This window comes from Gobio gobio (genome assembly GCF_949357685.1).
Source record: "Gobio gobio genome assembly, chromosome: 7".
Classification (NCBI taxonomy): domain Eukaryota; kingdom Metazoa; phylum Chordata; class Actinopteri; order Cypriniformes; family Gobionidae; genus Gobio; species Gobio gobio.
This window is the reverse complement of record NC_137103.1, coordinates 30,626,316-30,650,141: the sequence shown is the minus strand read 5'-3', so window position 1 is coordinate 30,650,141 and position 23,826 is coordinate 30,626,316. Positions and strand designations below refer to the sequence as shown.

Here is a 23,826-nt window from a genome sequence, read left to right as displayed (position 1 = left end):
ACTGAAAACGCGCCAGTGCGCACACACCGTGAATGACAGCTCGTCTGTAAATGCGCGCTCTGTGAGGCCATGGGTGCGTCTCAATCAGTTCCCTAGTTCAGTAGTCAGGGCACTGATCAAGCATTGATCAGTCTATGATTGAGATGCACGCCATGAATGAATAACAGTTTGTCCGTAAAGCCTTGTTTATACTCGGTGCGCGCGGCAAAAATAAATGCGTGCAGTCAGGGTAGCGCGGAGGCTCGCACTGTGGAGCCAGGCGAAAGTAAACAATGCGCGCTCTGTGCGGCCGTGCACATTTTACTATCGGTTTGAATTAGCGCCAATTCGGCTGCGGGTTGCTTGAATTGTGGGTTCATTAGCCTATTATTTTTAATGAAAAACACAACAACAAAACAAATGACAAACTCCCTTAAATAGGCGCTTTTACGTTTCGCTTTGAAACCAGATCTTCCACGATCATCTCTGTCAGCTCCTCACTCTTAAATCTGATGAATGACTCCTGCCGCTGCCGAGACTCACGGTCGGATCCTGCTTTATTAAGCAGACACAGTTGAGTTTTTATTTGTATTGTCTGTTCTCTAACTGAACTAAATTATTTTATTACTATAAAAAAAATCAAAAAGACGGTGGGCGGTGCCACGGTGGGCAAGTGATGTAACCGGTGTTGAGTCTGGACACCGGTAACACCGGCAACACCGACTATCGTAGCAAGCCTAGCGAGCACAACATCTCGATGTTGAGCCGCGAGACGAGCTGACCGTGCTAGGATCAGCCAGTCGTCGATGTAATTGAGAATGCGAATCCCCTGCATACGCAAGGGGACTAACGCAGCGTCCACACACTTCGTGAACATGCAGGGTGAAAGGGCTAGACCGAAGGGAAGCACCCGATATTGATATGCTTCTCCCTTGAAAGTGAACCTCAGGTACTTCCTGTGCTGCGGAAGGATGGAGACATGGAAATACGCATCTTTGAGATCTATCGTGACAAACCAGTCCTCGGACCTGATCTGAGACACGATCTGTTTGAGTTTGAGCATCCTGAACTTGAGCTTCGCTACGTCCCGGTTCAGGACGCGAAGATCCAAGATAGGGCGCAGCCCTCCATCCTTCTTTGGCACTATGCAGTACCAGCTGTAAAAGCCTGACTCCCTGTCTGGCGGGGAAACCTTTTCTACAGCCCCCTTCTGCAGCAGAGTCTGTACTTCTTGAGACATAACCAGAGCCTGCTCGGGGCCCACCACTGTGGGTAGAACCCCGTTGAAACTGGGAGGACGACATCTGAACTGAATGGCGTACCCAATTCTTATGAACCGCAGGACCCAACGAGATATATTTGGCAGATTCTCCCACTCTGACACAAAATCTACTAAGGGTACCAGTCTTCTTTTGCTGCGCACGATGGGAGGAGCTTGCACTCGGTGCCTGCTGCTCTCTCACAGCAGCAGACGAGCCCTGGGGTTTGCGGGGGAGAAACTGCTTGAGCGCCGCTGCCTGTTTCTTTGCCTCCTAGAACCTGTCGGTAACCGTAGTAACGGAGTCACCGAACAGGCCCTCAGGAGAACCGGCGCATCAAGCAGAAAACTCTTGTCTTTCTCCTTTATCTCGGTCAGATTTAGCCAAAGATGTCTCTCCGTGACCACCAGGGCTGCCATAGAACGACCAATACATCTGGCCGTCTCCTTGGTGGCACAGAGGGCTAAATCTGCCGAGGATCGGAGCTCACTAATAACATCAGCCCCGATCTCATTGCTTTCCCCCAGGTCCCTCAGCTGGTGAGCTTGATATGCCTGCAATATAGCCATAGTATGCAGACATGCGGCGGCCTGACCTGCTGCCGAGTAAGATTTACCCACTAATGCCGAGGTGGCTCTAAGCGGCTTAGTGGGTAACGACGGAGCCTTAAAGGGAGAGAGATGGCTCGCAAGCGTCTCTTCCACCCTCGGCACCGAACCATACCCATGTCTTTTCAGCCCCCCGATGTTACTATACACTGATGTATGGGGACTGAAAACTCTCGCTGACATTGGCCGCCTCCACGATCTCGACACCTCGGTGTGGAGATCATTGAAGAACGGAAGGCTCCGCCGTGGAGGCTGAGCAGAGCGGGCTGGCAGGAAAGCGCTCATCGAGCCTGCTTTCGAGCTTGCTTTATCATGCTCAGAACCTCCACAAGCTCCTCACTCGCGGGGGTTTGAAGTGGCGAGTCTTCAACCTCGTCGGAGGAAAATAACTGCAGCACTGAGGCCGCCCCCTGGGTGGGAGAAACCGCAGCGAGGGCTCCCGAACCCAGAGAAGTGGCCGCGGATCTGACGGGAGAAGGCTGAGATAGGGCGTTGCCCGTCTCAAACCCACCCGACAGAACCATTTGCGAACCCCACATCAAGAGCTGCCGCTGTGCCTCGGCGGGGAGCGCGAACCGGGACGCCCTCCTCGAAGAGCGCCCGGCGGGAACCCAGCACACGCAAAGGCAGCTCCTCACAACACCCTTGAGTGCCGACTGCACGTGCTGCTCACCCAGACAAACAACACACATTAGATGTGTATCCCCGCTCATGATGTAACGTGAGCAGGGAGGAACACACCTAGTGTACTGTTGTTCGCTCGCCATTTCTCTCTAAATGTCAGTTTGTATGTACTTTGAGAGAAAATAAGAAAGTCTGAACTCAGACACAAACACAGAGCTGACAATTTGACAAAAGACACGTGCTTTATACTTTCTGGTCGATGACGTCACCCGTCTATGACGTTCCGTCTCTCTATTGGACTGATGACATACGTGCTTCACGACGCAATCACGCAGAGGCGTTCCCAAAGCGGTGACGCAGCTCGAGTTCCCATGAAGGGGAACTGAAGTTTTCATAATTGTTAAAGAATTGTGATGCATTGGAGAATATTTTTTTTCTCCCATACTTATTGCTGACAAACTTGTAGGTTTCTAGGAGTGGAATATCTAGTTATGTAATACAATCTTTGTTAGAATTTTTTTTTTAAATAGGTGATTTTGATTATTTTTACAGTATTACTCAGTATTTACTCTCATATATACAAACTCAAATTTTTTATTCTAGTAATTCTGTGATACTTTGAACACTTGTAACATAAATATTAAAATGACTGTGCGGCAGAAAAGACTGAAGTTATTTTATACGTATACATTTCAACCATTATCTATGGGTCACCAGCAGTATGAACAAATGGAGTAATTTTCAAACTTTTTTTCAAAGGGTTGAGTATATTTAATTACCGTTCTTGTTATTGGTTTACATTAGATGTTGTTTCTACCGGCTAAACTTGTAAATAATGGACTTCTCTTCCACTACAGTACAGAGGATCCTACAGAATGAGGATCTACAAGAGAGATAACTTTATGGGCCAGATGTACGAGATGATGGATGACTGTGAAAGCACCATGGACCATTACCGCATGTCTCACTGCCAGTCCTGTCATGTGATGGACGGCCACTGGCTCATGTATGAGCAGCCCCACTACAGAGGCAGGATGTGGTATTTCAGGCCTGGAGAGTACAGGAGCTTCAGCAATATGGGTGGCATGAGATTCATGATCATGAGGCGTATTCTGGACTCCTGGTACTAAGTTTTATGTTAATAAAATATTTTCTCTACAACACTATACATTCTGTCTTGACAATCATTGATGTCTATAGTATTTGCATTAGTAGCCTACAGAGTGTTGAGAATTGTAAAAAGTAATAAATTATTGTGTTCTCTTATACTATAGTAAGATAACAATTCATCCTTTCATAATATAAGGAATGCATACCTTAATAATAGACCATACCATACTTACTGTACCATAATAATAGATTGTGAATAATAGTGTGAATAAAGAATTATTTAAACAATCTTCAAAAGCATTTATTGTACATTTATTGAATCACTCGATTTTAAGGCAAATTTCTAATTTCTGTTCTCTCTCTCACAGACATTGTGTAAAACCAGACAATTAGCTGAGAGCTTTCCAGATCAATAAAGTGCTTCCTGGTTTTATATACAATATGCATCAGACTAGTTATCCTACAATTAGGCCCCACAATTAGATTGCACAACTGTATAATACACCCAGAATTTCCCACATTGTGTCCTCCATCCCCAATATTTCACATAAAGAGTGTAATCAAATGGAAGGACCTATAAGCATCATTTGAAATGAACACCAATGAAAACCAAAAACAAACCAAATCAAATAACCAGAATGTGGGAATCTGAAACGACAAACAATCTGTAATAATGAAAGCCCTTTAGTATTTTGTTTTTTAATGTTTAGTGGTTTTATATTCTAAAAACTAAATCTATGCAACAATCTGGAACAAACTATTTGTAAGAATAAAAGCTCTTTAGCATTTTATATTATTTTATTTTAACAACATAAACTTCAGAAATTATACAGACCTAACAATGTGAACACTAAGATCTACATACCAAGCTTTAGCTAGAATGGCCTCTATTCCAACTTGCACAGTCAGGAACTGACTAACAATAGGTGCTGTGTAGTCTTTAGTCTTGGTCTAGTATAAAAGCACAGGTGACAGCAGTCAGTCAACAAGCAGAATCAGCTTCAGCTTCTCCTTTGTGGAACTACTGAGGATCAGCCACCGCAACCATGATGGGCAAGGTAAACTTCATTCCAGCACCCATTCCATACAGTTTGACTAAAATTTATTTGATGTAAAGTTATATAAAGTGAAAACTCATAAAAGATGAACATTGTGTTTTCAGGTCACTTTTTACGAGGACAGGAACTTCCAGGGTCGCTCTTATGAGTGTATGAGTGACTGTGGTGACTTCTCCTCCTACATGAGCCGTTGTCACTCTTGCAGAGTGCACAGCGGATGCTGGATGATGTATGATAATCCCAACTACATGGGAAATCAGTATTTCTTTAAAAGGGGCGAGTACGCTGATTACATGTCTATGTTTGGAATGAGCAACTGCATCAGGTCCTGCCGTATGATCCCCATGGTGAGTTCCATGAATGTATTGTTTTGTTATATATACACCCAAAGCTACATCCTTTCATTTAGAACATTTCTTAATGAAACATTTCATTTATATTTATCTAGAATCATAAAGCAGAAACCTGATTTAAATTTGTAGGACATAGAGGGCACACTAAAATCTATTAACTTCCTTTCAGAATAGTGAATTATGAGGCAGAACTACATAGTTCTTGTTATTGGTTTACATTAGATGTTGTTTCTACCGGCTAAACTTGTAAATAATGGACTTCTCTTCCACTACAGTACAAAGGATCCTACAGAATGAGGATCTACGAGAGAGATAACTTTATGGGCCAGATGTACGAGATGATGGATGACTGTGAAAGCACCATGGACCGTTACCGCATGTCTCACTGCCAGTCCTGTCATGTGATGGACGGCCACTGGCTCATGTATGAGCAGCCCAACTACAGAGGCAGGATGTCGTACTTCAGGCCTGGAGAGTACAGGAGCTTCAGCAATATGGGTGGCATGAGATTCATGAGCATGAGGCGTATCATGGACTCCTGGTACTAGGTTTTATATTAATAAAATATTTTCTGTCCAACACTACACATTCTGTCTTGACAATCATTGATGTCAATAATATTTGCATTAGTAGCCTACAAACAATACCTCATAAATTAAACAGAACTGTAAAGAAATTATTGGATTGTGTTATAATATAGTAAAATCTAACCTATGTACTGTAAATATGAGGGATGCAGGCTTTCAAATGACAAGTTCCAGTCAAACATGAAACCCTGTTCTGAAACTATGAAACTATACACAGACTGAATTAAAATAGCTTGTTCCTCATAGCCGGTAAAATTACAAATGCTTATGTTTTATTAGAATTGATCAGAAATAGCCCTGCCCAACAGGCTATTTTAAATAGTGAAATAAAATTCCTCTCTTGATTTGCGTTGTTCACTCTCTTGACTTGTTATCTGAAGGAAAAATAAGATCATGGATGTTTTTGATCAAGCTAATTTGTCCGTCAGTGAAGTTTAGCGATGCTAACATACAGTACTTGGCGTGTGTGTGACGTGTGTGAGTGTGTGTGTGACTGTTTCTCAATTCCAAGAACGCAAAAAATGGACTTGCGTTCACTTGGAGACAGGTCTTGCCAGGCTACCTTGAAAGAACGAACTCGTAAGGACGTGAGGGCAGAGAACGCATCCATGTGACATTTGAGATGTGCTGTGATCTTTGTTACTTATCAGTTGACCATCCCCCAGCATATTATAATTAGTGGCTAATGCACAATAAATACAACATAACATCACAAACACGTATCACAACCTATTAAAACATTTATTTTATACTTTATATCATTTTATTTTACAGAGTGTATTTGTGAAAATTAGTATGTACGTTTAATGTTACCTATGCTTTGTCAATGTTAAGATTATTTTTAATATGCCAAAAAAAATACTGCAGGCTTTCTACAGGTCTTTATCACTTTATTAAAATTAAAGGTCCCATGGCATGATTTTTTTCTTTTATGAGGGTTTTCAACATTAATATGAGTTCCCCTAACCTGAATATTGTCCCCAAGTGGCTAGAAATTTTGATCGGTGTAAACCGAGTTCTGGCTGTCTTTCTCTGCCTTTGAGAAAATGACAGCCCAGACCAGCTGATCTGGAATTTTCCTGTTATGACGTAATAACAGGAATGGTTACCTCCCTTTCCTCCACCCAGAGAATTTGGCATGCCCATGCGAGCACTATATTTGTCCTCGAGAGATCATGGCTTGTGAACAAGTGAATGCTAGCAGTTTCTCAATGTTTGGATGTACAAATGAAAACAGAAGTCTTTTCTCAGTTCCTTCTGATCTGTGATCAGTGATTTCTGATGTGTAGCTAATTATTCAAGTGCACACAGAACTTTATTATTCGTGCACACGCTGCGGCTTCTCTCTCTCTCTCCCGACAGAACAGTGTTTTCGTGTTTTCTATCTTGTGAGTGAGTGTTTTTGTACGTCCTCGTCGCGTCTATCTGTTCTAAAATGTGCATACAGTCGTGAGTTTCTGCTCAACATCGGCAGAGCAACATCTTTAGAGATAAACCTCACGCACGCCGAAGTTCGGGCTGCACCTGCCGGTCGGCCTTCAACATCACCGACCCCCAGTACTGCATCTGGCCCACAGCGGAGGCGCCTTATGCGGCGCGAGTTTAAGCAGAAGGGGGGTAAGCGTGAGGGTCTCAGGGCTCGGCTAGCCAGCTATCACCACAATAAACTGGATTACATTCGATTACTGCTGTTGTGTCTTTGTTTGCGCTGTGTACTCAATGCGCGTCACTGACGCTTTTCATATGATAGGAAAATATCAAAAAATAATGCTATAATCAACACTTACTTATAACTCGTTCATCTTGACAGCTGTAATGGTACATTACATGTTACAAAGTTGGCAGAATAAGGATGAAGACGGACTCGGCGTGACTGGGACTCGTGTTTATTCAGAACTCTCAGATACAAACACAATAAACTTGCGCTGACAGCGCTCTCACAACTCTGTACAATATAACTTTGTTTGTTAGCAATCGCTCTGTCTCTGGTCCGTGATGTCCGGTTCGCGAACGAATCATTATTTTGAACCGTTTCTTTTTAGTGAAACGGTCGAACCAGTTCACCAAATCGGACTGAATCGTTCGAAACGGTTCACGTCTCGAGTCAGCGCTGATCCATAATTTACTAAAGTTACTAACTTTCTGACATGAGTGACAGACAGCCCCTCCGACTAGAAATAAACGAATAACCTGAAGTATATGCTAGTAACTACAACAGTTCACTGAACTGAGACGTTCTGAGAGAACTGATGAGAAGTGAACTCAGGTCCATCCGTCTCTCTGGCAGCAGCTCGTGCCTGCTAGTAGACCTCATTAAACCACGCCCCCTCCGCTACAAGATCTGATACTCATTTCAAATGCAAAGATGTCAGCCAATCACAACAGTGGGCGTTTTTACTGAAGTCTCACAGCAGACACGCCCCTTGAAACAGGGCATTCAGCCACAGGGCAAACATCAATATAGAAAAAATGCCTTTTATTTCTAAATTATGACATTTTATGATGTAAAAATCATACTAACAATATAAGTAAACCTCAGGAAACATTATAAAATAATAGAAAAATGCCATGCCATGGGACCTTTAAGCAAAACAAACGGATGAATGTTTGCTTTCACGTGCCGTGGCATATTTGCAAGCTTGCAATGGGAATCTCTCAAGTGAGAGAACAAGATCTTTAAAGCCTACAAGCTTCTGTACATTGACCGCCCGCTGCGTCTTCTGGGATTTTTAACGGTTCGATTCTCTCAAGTCCAAAGCCACTAGAAGGCAAGCCTGCAACCTTTACACCGTGTCCTAACTAGACGCAATGCGACAACGAGATGCGACAAAATCAATCAAAAACCACAGCCAATCAGAACAGGACTCTCGCGACAAGTGTAGGCTATGGCACCAGAAATTAACCTTGATGGCACTCGCAAGGAAATGGATAAGTACATAATCAAATTCACAAATATTGCACCATTTAAACATTACTAAAAAATACATACTGAGTTACTAAAACAATCATTGTCATAGAATATACTTGTTTGTTCACAGTTTGAACGTTCTTTTTCGATATCTGAGTTGAATTATCCATTGTTGCTTTTATTATGACGATGTTATAAAGCTTTGATATTCAATGTCACATTACACACTTTAAATAAAGAGCACAGATTAAATAAAGCACATAAACATTATCTGAGCTTATCATTGCCATGTTTTGTGCTGGTGTTCCAGCCGTTAGGACAAAAACTCAAATTAACATGAAGAAGATACCTTTTATCGCGTATCGCGGCGTCGTGTGTAGTTAGGACACGGGCTACGTCCGAAAACCTAGGCAGCTGACTCGTTGCCTTGCTGCCTTATCAGACAATGGCTTGTAAGGCAGCGTTTGTGCATGAAGGCACCTCACAAAACTAATTTCATACAGACTTCTTAGCAAACGCAACTTTCGGACGGCATAATTTTTTCCCCAGCTCAACTGTCACAGAATGGAATGCACAGGATTGTGGGATATCAAAGGCAGTGAAGGATACATATATGCTGCCTTCAAAAATCGATCAGATGAAGGTATCTCAGGAGACAGGAAGTGAAGCTAACATTAGATTCGGACGTTCCTTGATGCCTTCCTACCTTGAAATGTGTCCTCTGAAGGCAGTATTTTCCAGGTTTCGGACGCGGCCACGGTGTTAGCCAAAAAAGATTAACGCTGAGGCTGTGTCTGTACACAGGGAATGGATTTTTTGGAATGGATGTCAATGGAGAAGAGGCTTCACTACACTGAATAAACCGCCTTTGTGAGGAAATAGCTTATCGTTTAGTGAATCGACTGCCTGTCAACTAAACTTCAACGTGTTTTACGCTTAACAATACTTTTGTTGGGAACGATATGTAGATTTTACTACATTAAAAAGGTTATTTTATAAGAGAAGGCAGAGAAGGGAATGTCGTGGCGAGAAGTAGGACTCATTTATGGCATTAGTAATATTGAGTGATATTGTATATTGTCTAAAGAAAGTAAAAAAAGTAGATGTTTTCTTTCTTTGGCTTTCAGGTTTTATGATATGACTTGAATTGTAATGACTATTATAACTGCATGTATGCATATGATGCTGATATTATGCATTTTAATGAATAAAGAGTGTTCTTTCTATCGCTGCCAGGTTATTCTTGTATTGTAATGATGTATGACTGCTGTGTGCTTAATGATTATGATAACAATTTTTTAATAAATTATGGTAAAAAAAAAAATACATAGCATTTTAATGAATTAAATATGTATTAAAATATAATTAAGTTTTAGTGTACTTTTAAATGTAGTTTTATGTGCCCTGCAGTGGCTAGTACTTTGCAGCTTATAGAGATATTTGTGCTCTATTTTCCACAGTATAGCACATTCCACAAACAATGCAGTCCTACTGTACCTTTAATAGCGATATAACGGCAAATATATAACATTTATTCACGAGACCAATGTGCTAATCCACAAGAAACTGATTAACGTAAACTGTAATTTACTGTCATAAAGCTTTGAACGGTGGGCACTGATGTCACTGCCATTACACGATAGGCTGAGGTGGCTCATAGGGTTGGGGCGATGTCTCCTAAATTGGCAGTTGACGATGTTTACAGTAAAACATCGCAATGGTCGATTATATTGTTGTTGGGGGGGAGGGGGGGTGTTCAACTTAAATCATTTAGTTATTTTACTAACCCAGTGTTTTGTATGTGAATGCTGTTTCACGTGAATATTACCACAGGAGTGAAGCACAAAGCTTTTTTTAGCCTACAAAGGAAATAAATTAGCAGTAAAATGTTACATCACAGCCATGAAAACATAGGCTATGGATTCATGCCGAATGAGAGAGGTAGGCTGAGCCCAATTTAAGATTTGTCAGCTTTTTTATTCTGTTTTGTGATCTGGTCACCCGATTTTCCATGAATTTTAACAATAGGCCTAGTCCATTTTATCCCAATGGACATGGACATCTCGTTTCTTTTCCCAAATCTTCACTCACGTCGCACCCATTTTCGCAGGGGATAATAAACGTTCCAAGTTAGCCGTTATGTTTTCTCCAATGGTAAGATAAACAGACCCTCTCATCTCCCTATAATAAGACAATCTCTGGGTGTGTCCGAAAACTGGAAAATCTTGCCTACGGAGGAAACATTTCAAGGTAGGAAAGCATCAAAGCACAATGTCCAAATCCAATGTTAGCTTCACTTCCTGTCTCCAGAGATACCTTCATCTGATTGATTTTTGAAGGCAGCTTAGATGTATCCTTCACCTCTTTTGATATCCCACAATCTTATGCATTCTATTCGATGAGCTAGAAAAAGAAAGATGGCGCTTGAATTTATGACTTTATGGTAATGAGCTACGACGCGGTTTGGCGGCAACCAAAAGGAATGTAGAAGTCCTCAGCTTGAGAGGATTCCAGAGAACACAGTTCTGTAAACTTTGGTTCCGACCACATTAGTTCCCAAGCAAAATGGAGGAGAGGTTGATCATTACTATGGCGGGTTTGATAAGAAGGTGCGCAACACTATTTATAGGCAACATTTTCGCACTAGAACGCTTGTTTTCAGCAGGAATGCAATTAATTTGCTCAAAACAACAACAATTTGACCTATTGCATTAAGGCTACACTACAACCAGGACAGTTATTGTAATGTAGGCTGCACACAAATTAATGTTAATGTTAATTAAAGACCAAAGTAAACGTCTCCTATAAACTGCATGTTGAAATTAAGGCCAATTTATACTTCTGCGTCGAGTGCACGCAGAGGGTACGGCGTACCCTACGCATAGACGCGTTGGATATGCAGTACCCTACGCCGTACCCTGAAGCGCACCTCTCCAAAAATGTGACCGCGTCAATTCTACGCGGACCGCAAGCGCTGTGATTGGTCTGACAGAACCCTTCCCTCAGGTCAATAAATAAATAAAAAATCTGCGAAAGGAGTGTGTGTGTGTGTGTCCAGAAATTGGATGATAGTTCCTTACGTCTGCTATAACACAATATTTTGCAGTCCAGCGATTCTTTATGGTAGTAAATAAATACATAGATCCGCTGAGTATTGTTTATTTATTTTCTCATTAAAACCAAAGATGTTAATCAGTAATTGTATATCAAGAACAGGGACACATTAGGGTATATTTTGTGAATGAAGTCTCCGCAACAGCAATCGATTGCTCGAGCCACCGCTGCTGAAAACAGCGGCCACGAGCTCTGCATGATTTCACAAACACATTCCAGCGCCACATCGCCTTATTTAACTTTACTAATCAACTAGAGATGCTTAATTTGTATTCGATACAACAACTCAAGCTGCAAGAAAAGCCGCTCTCTCACTGCTGCTGATATTCCGACATGAATGTATAGATTCTACACAACAAGCTGCTTCTTCTTCGGCTGTTCTCTTGATTACACCAACATGCCCGAGCAACACTGCCTACTAGCGTCTGCATGTGTAATTGCACATTGACACAGACAACAGCGCAGAAGTATAAATGCTCACGACGGCCACTCGACGCAGAAGTATAAATTGGCCTTTAGACTAGCACTTAACCATGAACACAAAAGCCACACCACACAAATGGCTTTTAATTGGTTTATTTTGTTAGCAAACATGTAACTATAATTGTTAAGTTCTTTTCATCTATATTTTTTTTTACTTTCACATTTAAAAGATATCATGAGGTTTACTTATACCCTACTTGTGGTCAGTCTGCACAAATACCAATCAACACGCTTATTTGCTTGTCAGGTCACGTTAGTCAAGCTCGCATCAGTTGACGCTCAGCTGATTCATTCCTACCTATAAGAATACAACTATAAGAATAAAGCAACTAAAAGACAATTGACCCTTTTCTTATTACGGGTTTCTCAGAAGCCGAAGTCATCATAGTTGGGTATACTCTATAGTGGTGAATAAGAGACAACATTAAATATGTTTTTCGTGTTCCCATTTTCTCAAATAGCACAGAAAAACAACACTATAGTGTTCACAACTTTCAAAGAGGGAAAAATAGAGAGAGATTAATAAACCTTCTGGTGTCATTACCAACATGCCATGCTAAGCTTATCCAAGTATCAGCCATAGTTGTTATCGCTACCATATTTTCTGCTGAGGGCAATTATTTGCTTGTTACTTTAGGCTAGTATTACAAAATACTGTACTAAGCTCAGTTCATGTTCATGTATTGGCAACATGCTTGTTGCCTCAAGCTCATTTGGGTAACTGCATTTAAAGGGGCATGCTGCTCTTCTCAGCTGCTTGTAACAAAAGAGCACCCCTTCGCTGCTACTCTCCTTCTGTAAGGGGCATGCTGCTCTTCTCAGATGCTCAGATGTACATATTAGTACTTTAAAATGATGCATTAATACCTTAAAGGTAAATATTAGTACTTTTAAGGTATATATTAGTACTTTAAAAGTATGTACTAATACCTTAAAGGTACCTTAGGGTACTGCCCCAGTGACAGCGCTGTACCTTTTTTTCTGACAATGTATGCTAATTGTCAATCATCTGTCAATAGTGGTCCTGACAGAAATCAAGCATAGCATTAGTTCTGGCAGATCACATTAGTCAAGCTTGCATCAGCTGACTCTCAGCTGATTCACTCCAAGCTATAGGAATACAACGCCTTTCACAGCGCATATATATATACAGTGAGGAAAATAAGTATTTGAACACCCTGCTATTTTGCAAGTTCTCCCACTTAGAAATCATGGAGGAGTCTGAAATTGTCATCGTAGGTGCATGTCCACTGTGAGAGACATAATCTAAAAAAAAAAATCCATAAATCACAATGTATGATTTTTTAACTATTTATTTGTATGATACAGCTGCAAATAAGTATTTGAACACCTGTCTATCAGCTAGAAATCTGACCCTCAAAGACCTGTTAGTCTGCCGTTAAAATGTCCACCTCTACTCCATTTATTATCCCAGATTAGATGCACCTGTTTGAGGTCGTTAGCTGCATAAAGACACCTGTCCACCCCATACAATCAGTAAGAATCCAACTACTAACATGGCCAAGACCAAAGAGCTGTCCAAAGACACTAGAGACAAAATTGTACACCTTCACAAGGCTGGAAAGGGCTATGGGGAAATTGCCAAGCAGTTTGGTTTGAAAAAAGGTCCTCTGTTGGAGCAATTATTAGAAAATGGAAGAAGCTAAACATCACTGTCAATCTCCCTCGGACTGGGGCTCCATGCAAGATCTCACCTTGTGGGGTCTCAATGATCCTAAAAAAGGTGAGAAATCAGCCCAGAACTACACGGGAGGAGCTGGTCAATGACCTGAAAAGAGCTGGGACCACCGTTTCCAAGGTTACTGTTGGTAATACACTAAGACGTCATGGTTTGAAATCATGCATGGCATGGAAGGTTCCCCGGCTTAAACCAGCACATGTCCAGGCCCGTCTTAAGTTTGCCAATGACCATTTGGATGATCCAGAGGAGTCATGAGAGAAAGTCATGTGGTCAGATGAGACCAAAATAGAACTTTTTGGTCATAATTCCACTAAACGTGTTTGGAGGAAGAAGAATGATGAGTACCATCCCAAGAACACCATCTCTACTGTGAAGCATGGGGGTGGTAGCATCATGCTTTGGGGGTGTTTTTCTGCACATGGGACAGGGCGACTGCACCGTATTAAGGAGAGGATGACCGGGGCCATGTATTGCGAGATTATGGGGAACAACCTCCTTCCCTCAGTTAGAGCATTGAAGATGGGTCGAGGCTGGGTCTTCCAACATGACAATGACCCGAAGCACACAGCCAGGATAACCAAGGAGTGGCTCTGTAAGAAGCATATCAAGGTTCTGGCGTGGCCTAGCCAGTCTCCAGACCTAAACCCAATAGAGAATCTTTGGAGGGAGCTCAAACGCCGTATTTCTCAGCGACAGGCCAGAAACCTGACTGATCTAGAGAAGATCTGTGTGGAGGAGTGGGCCAAAATCCCTCCTGCAGTGTGTGCAAACCTGGTGAAAAAGTACAGGAAACGTTTGACCTCTGTAATTGCAAACAAAGGCTACTGTACCAAATATTAACATTGATTTTCTCAGGTGTTCAAATACTTATTTGCAGCTGTATCATACCAATAAATAGTTAAAAAATCATACATTTTTTTAGATTATGTCACTCACAGTGGACATGCACCTATGATGACAATTTCTAAGTGGGAGAAATCGCAAAATAGCAGGGTGTTCAAATAATTATTTTCCTCACTGTATGTATATATATATATTCCTATAGGTATATAGGTAGGAGTGAATCAGCTTTAATTCAGCTTGTAAAGCTGGGGATGGAGTTTATTATCGGAATTATTACTAATATAGGGCCCATTCTGTATTATCAGCAGCTTTATCACATTCATCAGCTTTATCAGGAGCTAATTACCCTAATCCATCCCCAGCTCCTCCTATCGTCCAGTCAGGATTTGACCTTCTATATGCTAATGGTCAATCATCTTTGACGATAGTGGTCCTAACATAAACCAAAAATGTGTTGATGACGGTAAAATTCAACGAAGGTGCTTCATTCTATTACTTTCGTATTCGAAAAACAGCGTACATCTCTTCAGGGAAAACAAATCAAGGATAACATATACCTAGAGCCTCTCCTAGTGGACAGTATATAAAACACAAAGGAAAAAACTTATATGAGATATTGCTTAATAACTTAATAGTTTTACCTAAAATATACACAAGCGTAACAGAAATTATTCTGATAAGAATGTTCTAACATAATGACTGGAAATATTAATGTGTTTAAAGCTTTTTTTCCTTCAGGTACTAATTTTCTGAATTTACATTTACATTTACAAAAGGAAGGGTCAAGTAGCCTACCGAACGTTTTAATGAAGTAGTTTAACAGGACGAATCAAGTGTTGGGTATGTGATTTGTAATGGTTGTGAAGCAATCTGGATATGACAATAAATTAATAAAGCCTATATCCAGTCTTTGCTTGGGCTGAATGTAGGACTGCTCATAGAAATATTATTGCCATTGAATGACTTTTCAAGACAGTGTTGTAGAATAATTATTTTATTAACAATTTAAGAAATGCTAGAAAAATACTAGAAAACTAGTACCAGGAGTCCATGATACGCCTCATGCTCATGAATGTCATGCCACCCATATTGCTGAATATGTACAGCCTCGTGGGCTGGAGCAGGCTCTAGGAGACTTGGAACGGACTCTAGGAGACTTGGAGCGTACTCTAGGGCAGGGTTCCTCAAATCTTACCCTGGAGGTCCAATGCGCTGCAGAGTTTAGCTCCAACCCTAATCAAACTCACCTACCTGTAGTTTTCTAATGAACCTGAAGACATTGATTAGCATGTTCAGGTGTGTTTGATTAGGGTTGGAGCTAAACTCTTGAGCGCATTGGACCTTCAGGGTAAGATTTGAGGAACCCTGCTCTAGAGGACTCTAGGAGACTTGGAGCGGACTCTAGGAGACTTGGAGCGGACTCTAGGAGACTTGGAGCGGACTCTTGGAGAACTGTATCGCTCCAAAAGTCAATGAGCCACCGCTCCTCCTTATGCGAGGACTCCGGCATGGCGGCGGGGGAGATGAGGGCTTTGCGGCAGCCACCCTTCTCGGGGTCTTTGGCTTCGCGGCAGCCCTCCTTCTCTGTGGTTTGAGCTTTCGGACAGGCTGGCCAAAAGAGGGAGACCCACTGGAAGGATACGTGGAGGAAACCGGCTGAGGGTGAACTGGCCAGGCCGTGTTCTTCTCTGAGGGGACCGGACAAGGAAGACACACATTCTTATGAACCTCTTCTATCTCGAAATAGAAGAGAAAAATAAATTTAATAAAAAATAGAATCAGATTCATTGACTCGACTAGGGAAAAGGAACAGGCAGGTTCAATGTAGCGAATGGTGTCCTCATCCAGGCCCATCAGAAAGCATGTGTTCAAAGGAGTATCTGGCCAGCTCACCAAACTATACAGCTTTGCAAATTCCTCCACGTACCTCTCCAGCAGGCGACCATCCTGCCGAGGCCCCCATAGATGATCCTCCGCCGAAGTGTACTTCAGAGGGGATTCGGGAGAGATCGGATTCATTTAAGACAATGGTTGACTAATCACACATTTATATTAATTGAGATATACTGGGGGGAGGCATGATTATGTAATGATTATGAATTTGTCAGAAAAATTAGCAAGGAGACATTTTCATTATTTATTAATAAATAAGTGTTTTCTGAATCAGTGTTGGCTGCAAAGATGAATTTGACAATGCTGACTCACCATCCCCACTGTATAGTGGACACGCATCTAGAGAGAAATTTCAAGCTTTGTATAGATATATTTCTCATGTCTGTGAGGGAAGTAGTCTATACTCTGAGTTTCGGTTCATTTTTGTGATGCGCTCCAGTTCACGAAGACTTGAGACGGCAGAAAGCGCATCCTGTTTGTTTTCTTTATTTAACAAAAACACGTTTTGTTGTTTTTGTGAGTTTACACAAAAGTACCCTTTACAGTTACCCTTTACAGTTTCGAGTGATGTATTACTCACTGTATGACCAAAAAAGAAAAAGTTGTTTCCACTGTTATCAGGAAAAAATACGATTGAATGCGCCTCTCTGCACCTTCATGTCATGCAGTAAGCTTTAGCTTCCACATGCCGCACAAACACTTGGCTATGCGCCTAATAATAGCACACATGTATCTAGGTAAACATTAGTGTGAGCGGCCAAGTAAAACTGTAAAAATGGTAAATGGACTGCATTTATATAGTGCTTTCAACAGACACATGGCCATCCAAAGCGCTTTACATATAACCTCACAATGACCCATTCATACACCAAAGGCAGTGTCAGCCATGCAAGGCACCATCCAGCTCGTCAGGAGCAGGTGGGGTTAGGTGTCTTGCTCATGGACACCTCAACACTTGGTCAGGTGGAACCAGGGATTGAACCACCAACCTTCCAGTTTGTAGACAACCTACATGAACCACTGAGCCACTGCCGCCCATTAAAGTGGCTATGATGGATGTTGATGAATGATAGGCGAACGTTTGGATTTCCTGCCCAACATACTGTAATTACCACAAGGACCTGCCGTTAACGATCTGTCCCTCACGGACTGCATGACTTCGCCACTTCCTGTGGAGTTTTTTTTTTTTCTGGACTAACCGACTAATACAATTTTGGTCAACTAAGCCTCTTCTTCTCGACTTTTAAGGGGCAGCCCTACTATACAGTACTATGATCTTAAACCAAAAATAAACAACACCTCAAAGACGTTTTAGAAGACAATACAACTTAAAACAAATTTACATTACTGTAAACACAATCTATTTCATTAACAAAACAAAAAAATACACATTTTATTAGGGCTGGGCGACATGGAGCAAAAATTATATCTCGATATATTTTGCTATACCTCGATATACGATATATATCTCGATATCTTTACCGGAAAAATAACCCCCCAAAAACTACTGCAAAAACAAATATGCAAAGTGCAAAGAGGTAGGCAGTTCATGTAGGAACAAAGTAGGGATGCAACAATACAGTAAGTCCACAGTTCAATACATACCTCGGTTTTTTTACCACGGTTTTAGGTTCGGTTCGGTTCGGTTCTAATGGCTAGTCGCAACAGATTTTTGCTATTCTATTCTTAGCCGAACAGCAAGAGCTTAAGGAGGAAAAAATACAATTTTTTTTATTGCAATACTCTCTTTATTTTACTTAAAAGACTTGAAAAACCTTACTTAAACTTAAAACTTTACTTTTAAAAAACCTTGTCCACATTCCTAGTGTACTGTATAATATAAAATAAATATATATAAAGATTTACACTGGCAGCTCAGAGCTGTACAGCAGTATTTAAGTATGAAATTGAATGAATAAATGTAAAAATAAAACACTACATAGACTTCACTATAAAATATACATTGATTCTTATTAAAGCTACTGTATAGTTCTTCAGTCAAGAGCAGTGAGTGATTTTCTCTTTGTCTTTTGTTGTTGTATTAACATTAAAGGGACAGTTCACTCAAAAATGAAAATTCTGTCACTGATTACTCGCGCTCAAGTTGTTTTAAACCTGAATAAAGTTCTTTCTTCTTTTGGACATATTTTTAAGAATATTGGAAACCAAACAGTTGCTGGTCCCCATTGTAGGAAATAATAATATGGATGAAAATCTCTACCATCAACTGTCTGGTATTCAACAGAAGAAATGAATACAGGTTTGGAACAACATTAGAGTTAGTAAATAATGACATCATTTTAGAGGTGAACTGTCCCTTTAAGGACAAGTGGCAGCGTGTTCACTCGGCTGCCCTGCTGTCAATTTAAGACTTGCACGCATCTAATATACAGACACACGCCGATTTTACTTTCACTTTAGACATAACCGACTGTGTTTATGTTAACCTTGTGTGTATTTGACATTATTAGCGCAGTAAGATTTAGTCCAGTAATCACTTTTGTTTGACAGGCTTTTAGTGCGCGCGCATAACTTAAGTAACCTTCTCCAATTCAGCAGCAAGCCGCTCTCTCTCTGTAGTGTACAGTCGCGGGAGTTCTTGTCTCGGAAAGTAATGCCGACTAGGTAAACTTTATTTTGGATCAAGTGTTTGAAAACCAACTGTCAGCATTCATGGCAGTAGACATCTGTCTGCTGTTCGTCCGAAGCCTTAAAACCGAAGTATCGCCATTTAATGGAGCCAGTTGTCCTTTTGTTTAAGACGAGTTCTGTAGCCTCCGAGCTGGTTGAGCAAGGAGGCCGGGGGCGAGTGAGCGGGGGGGAGCACAGCACAGAGAACGCAAACAAGCAAAGTGGCGGAATCAGAATTAAATATAAACAATATATCGATATATACGATATGTCAAAATGAATATCGTGTTGAAAAAATATCTCGATATATTTTAAATATCGAGATATCGCCCACCCCTACATTTTATTGTCTGCTAATTAACTACAGGCAACAGAAACTGTCCATAGAGCCGCTTGTATTTAAGTTGTATTAAATATAAAATAATCTTTTTAGTCATTATGACCTGCAAAATATTTGTTATACTTCTAATTTCCGAAATGAAATTGTAAGCGGTATTATTTCTTCCTTGAATATGTAAATTAGTAAAAACTAAATTATTCCAGTAGTACTCAAGTAAAAAAAAGGTAATAAATAAAGTACTTTAAACCTCTTTCACATGTGTTAGTATAGCATAGTTAGTATAGTGCTTCATAATTACAAATTAAACTTCAGAAATTCTTCCGAAAGAGTGACAAATGTGAGTAGTAAGATCTAGTACGTTTTACCTAGAATGGCCTCTTTTCCAACTTGCACAGTCAGGAACTGACTAACAATAGGTGCTGTGTAGTCTTTAGTCTTGGTCTAGTATAAAGGTACGGGTGACAGCAGTCAGTCAACAAGCAGAATCAGCTTCAGCTTCTCCTTTGTGGAACTACTGAGGATCAGCCACCGCAACCATGAAGGTAAACTTTATTCCAGCTCCCATTCCATACAATTTGACTAAAATTACTTTGATGTAAAGTTATATAAAGTTAAAACTCATAAAACGTGTTTTCAGGTCACTTTTTACGAGGACAGGAACTTCCAGGGTCGCTCTTATGAGTGTATGAGTGACTGTGGTGACTTCTCCTCCTACATGAGCCGTTGTCACTCTTGCAGAGTGCACAGCGGATGCTGGATGATGTATGATAATCCCAACTACATGGGAAATCAGTATTTCTTTAAAAGGGGCGAGTACGCTGATTACATGTCTATGTTTGGAATGAGCAACTGCATCAGGTCCTGCCGTATGATCCCCATGGTGAGCTACATGAATGTATTGTTTTGTAATATATATACCCAAAGCCACATCCTTTCATTTAGAACATTTCTTAATGAAATATTGAATTTATATTTATCTAGAATCATGAATGAATTAGAATCAATTTGTAGAACATAGAAATCCATTAACTCAAAGCAAAGAGGGTCCTTTCAGAATAGAGAATTATGAGGCAAAACCACACAGTTCTTGTTATTGGTTTACATTAGATGTTGTTTCTACCGGCTAAACGTGTAAATAATGGACTTCTCATCCACTACAGTACAGAGGATCCTACAGAATGAGGATATACGAGAGAGATAACTTTATGGGTCAGATGTACGAGATGATGGATGACTGTGACAACATCATGGACCGTTACCGCATGTCTCACTGCCAGTCCTGTCATGTGATGGACGGCCACTGGCTCATGTATGAGCAGCCCAACTACAGAGGCAGGATGTGGCACTTCAGGCCTGGAGAGTACAGGAGCTTCAGCAATATGGGTGGCATGAGATTCATGAGCATGAGGCGTATCATGGACTCCTGGTACTAGTTTTCTAGTATTTTTCTAGCATTTCTTAAATTGTTAATAAAATAATTCTTCCACAACACTGTCTTGAAAAGTCATTCAATGGCAATAATATTTCTATGAGCAGTCCACAAAACACACCATGCAGGGCTTGCAAAATGTCAAAATCTCTGGTAGCCCTTCTGGCAGGCCCTCTTTAGATTTTGGTAGCCCAAAATGAATTTAATAACTAGCCTGAATAAAAACAGGACTTTTTTTAAATGTAGAAAGTTGGATAGGAGTCAAAACATGAATCAAAATCATTTTCAAAACAGAAACATCAACAATTGCATATAAAATAATCAAATTACAATCATCAATACAAATATGCATTTGGTTCTAACTGAACTGAAATTTCTAATAATTTCAAGACTTTAGCAATAGATTTTACATAATGAATGTGACATATTAGTCAGAGACTAAAAACTCACTTTTGTCAGTGTCAACTTGACTTATAAAGCCACAATCCTGATACAATTAAATCCAATAAATAAATCATCACTTTGATACCTAGTTCACAAATACTTTTTTTGAGGTTTTTAGGATTTGGTTGAACTTTCAATTAAACACAGCTCATTGTTTTGTTATCATGATTATTTGTGTTCCTCTACCCTCAAAGTGTACTCATTCAATCAAGACCTGCGCAAACCACTAACAAAGATCTTAGATTCTCAAACTGCCCAGGCTGAATGTAGTCAGAGGTTGCAATGTTAATGCCATATAAAGTTTGCCTGCCTGTTAGGAAGCCTTAAGTTCTAACCTGGATCGCAAATTTGTGGAAACCCTAGTTTCCTTACAGTATAATATAGGGTAAGATGGCACACAGTTTACTGCAGTAAAGTTTACTGCTAACATTTAACACATTTAGAGATGACTTTAGCTTATACAAGTATAATACACTGAGTATCAAGGGAATAATGATTACTTAAAATTTGGTGAACTGGTTCGGTTCACTAAAAAGAACCGATTCAAAAGAATGATTCATTCGCGAACCGGACATCACGGAGACGGAGCGATTGCTAACAAAGTTATTTATAGTAACTACTGAGTTGTGAGAGCGCTGTCTGTCAGCGCAAGTTTATTGTGTTTGTATCTGAGAGTTCTGAATAAACACGAGTCCCAGTCACGCCGAGTCCGTCTTCATCATTATTCTACCAACTTTGTAACACATGCAATGTACCATTACAGCGAGATGAACGAGTTAGTAAGTGTTGATTATAACATTATTTTTAGATATGTTCCAATCATATGAAAAGCGTCAGTGACGCGCATTGAGTACACAGCGCAAGCAAAGACACAACAGCAGTAATTGAATGTAATCCAGTTTATTGTGGGGATAGCTGGCTAGCCTAGCCGGATACCCTCACGCTTACCCCCCTTCTGCTTAATCTCACTCCGCGTTTGGTGCCTCTGCTGTGGGCCAGATGCAGTACTGGGGGTCGGGGATGTTGAAGGCCGACCGGTCAGTGCAGCCCGAGCTTCGGCGTGAGGTTTATCTCTAAAGAGATGTGAGTCTGCCAATGTTGAGCAGAAACTCATGACTGTATGCACATTGTAGAACAGATAGACGCGACGAGGACGTACAAAAACATTGACTCGCAAGATAGAAAACACGAAAACACCGTTCTGTCTGGAGAGAGAGAAGCCGCAGTGTGTGCACGAATAATAAATAATTAGCTACACATAAGAAATCACTGATCACAGATCAGAAGGAACTGAAAAAAGACTTCTGTTTTCATTTGTACATCCAAACACTGAGAAACTGCCAGCATTCACTCGTTCACAAGCATTGATCTCTCCAGGACAAATATAGCGCTTGCATGGGCGTGCCAGATTCTCTGGGCGGAGGAAAGGGATGTAACCGTTCCTGTGTGGACGTCATAACAGGAGACTTCAGGATTGGCTAGTCTGGCCTGTCATTTTCTCAAAGGCAGAGAAAGACAGCCAGAACTCGGTTTTACACCGATCAACATTTCTGTCCACTTGGGGACAATATTCAGGCTAGGGGAACTCATATTAATGTTGAAATACCTCATAAAATTAAAATTTCATGCCATGGGACCTTTAAAGTTCATGTGCATGTAAAGGCAGGCATCCCAAAACTTTTGTCAATATAGTGTATGTGTCTAATTTCAATGCTTAGGCGTTTGTGTAAATAATGGCCATCTTAAGCATGACTGTTTAGATTTATATGAAATGGTAACACTTTACAATAAGAGTCCATTTGTAACATTAACTCAATAAAAGTATTTTTTCATTGTTCATTTCAACATTTACTAATACATTTTTACATTTTAATGTAGTATGCATGTATATTACATTATTATGCACTATGAACATGAATGATCAAGGTATAATTAATGTCTATTTTTTATATTTATAAAGTACACTAGATTTTTTTGGTTCAGTACTGTTTTTGTTTTGTTTTGTTTTGTTTTTACTGTTTGTAATGAATTCATCCCTATTTTATGTGTTATGTTTGCATTCATTCAGTATCCATTAAAAAATCATCGGTTGATTAATCAGTTATCAGCCAGTGTGGTACAACTTAAAATCCACAATCGGTTGACCTCTAATGTACATACATTTTGCTCTCAAATAACTGTAGCAGAGTTTGTGCTTAAAACAGTGTAATCAGACTGATTACCGATGTAATGATTCCCACGTTCTGCCTGATTCCCCCACTGACTGGTAAGGCCCGAGCGGCATATGTGCCAATAGACATTGATGACTCTCTTGATTATGATTGTATTAAGTCGGCTATTCTGAGAAAGTACGACATTAATTCAGAAACTTATCGACAAAGATTTCGTTCTCTGGAGGCTGAATTATTTGAGAGTCCCAATGAGCTGTATGCCAGGCTGAAGGAGCTGTATGGGAAGAGGA

General features: G+C 40.6%; 2 protein-coding genes across 2 annotated transcripts; both read left to right on the top strand.

The window, feature by feature from the left end:
• Positions 1–4,742: 4,742 nt before the first annotated feature.
• Positions 4,743–5,539, top strand: LOC307129735 (gamma-crystallin M2-like; the record flags this gene model as incomplete). The annotated part of the gene is made up of 2 exons (XM_079822406.1): positions 4,743–4,985; positions 5,267–5,539. Exons 1-2 carry the CDS (start codon positions 4,791–4,793, stop codon positions 5,537–5,539), a joined length of 468 nt encoding a protein of 155 aa, XP_079678532.1. The 5' UTR covers positions 4,743–4,790.
• A 14,590-nt stretch (positions 5,540–20,129) lies between these two features.
• LOC307129736 (gamma-crystallin M2) lies at positions 20,130–20,925 on the top strand (the record flags this gene model as incomplete). Its single annotated transcript, XM_079822407.1, has 2 exons — positions 20,130–20,372; positions 20,653–20,925. The coding sequence occupies exons 1-2, from the start codon at positions 20,178–20,180 to the stop codon at positions 20,923–20,925; spliced, it is 468 nt and encodes a 155-aa protein (XP_079678533.1). The 5' UTR covers positions 20,130–20,177.
• Positions 20,926–23,826: the final 2,901 nt, after the last annotated feature.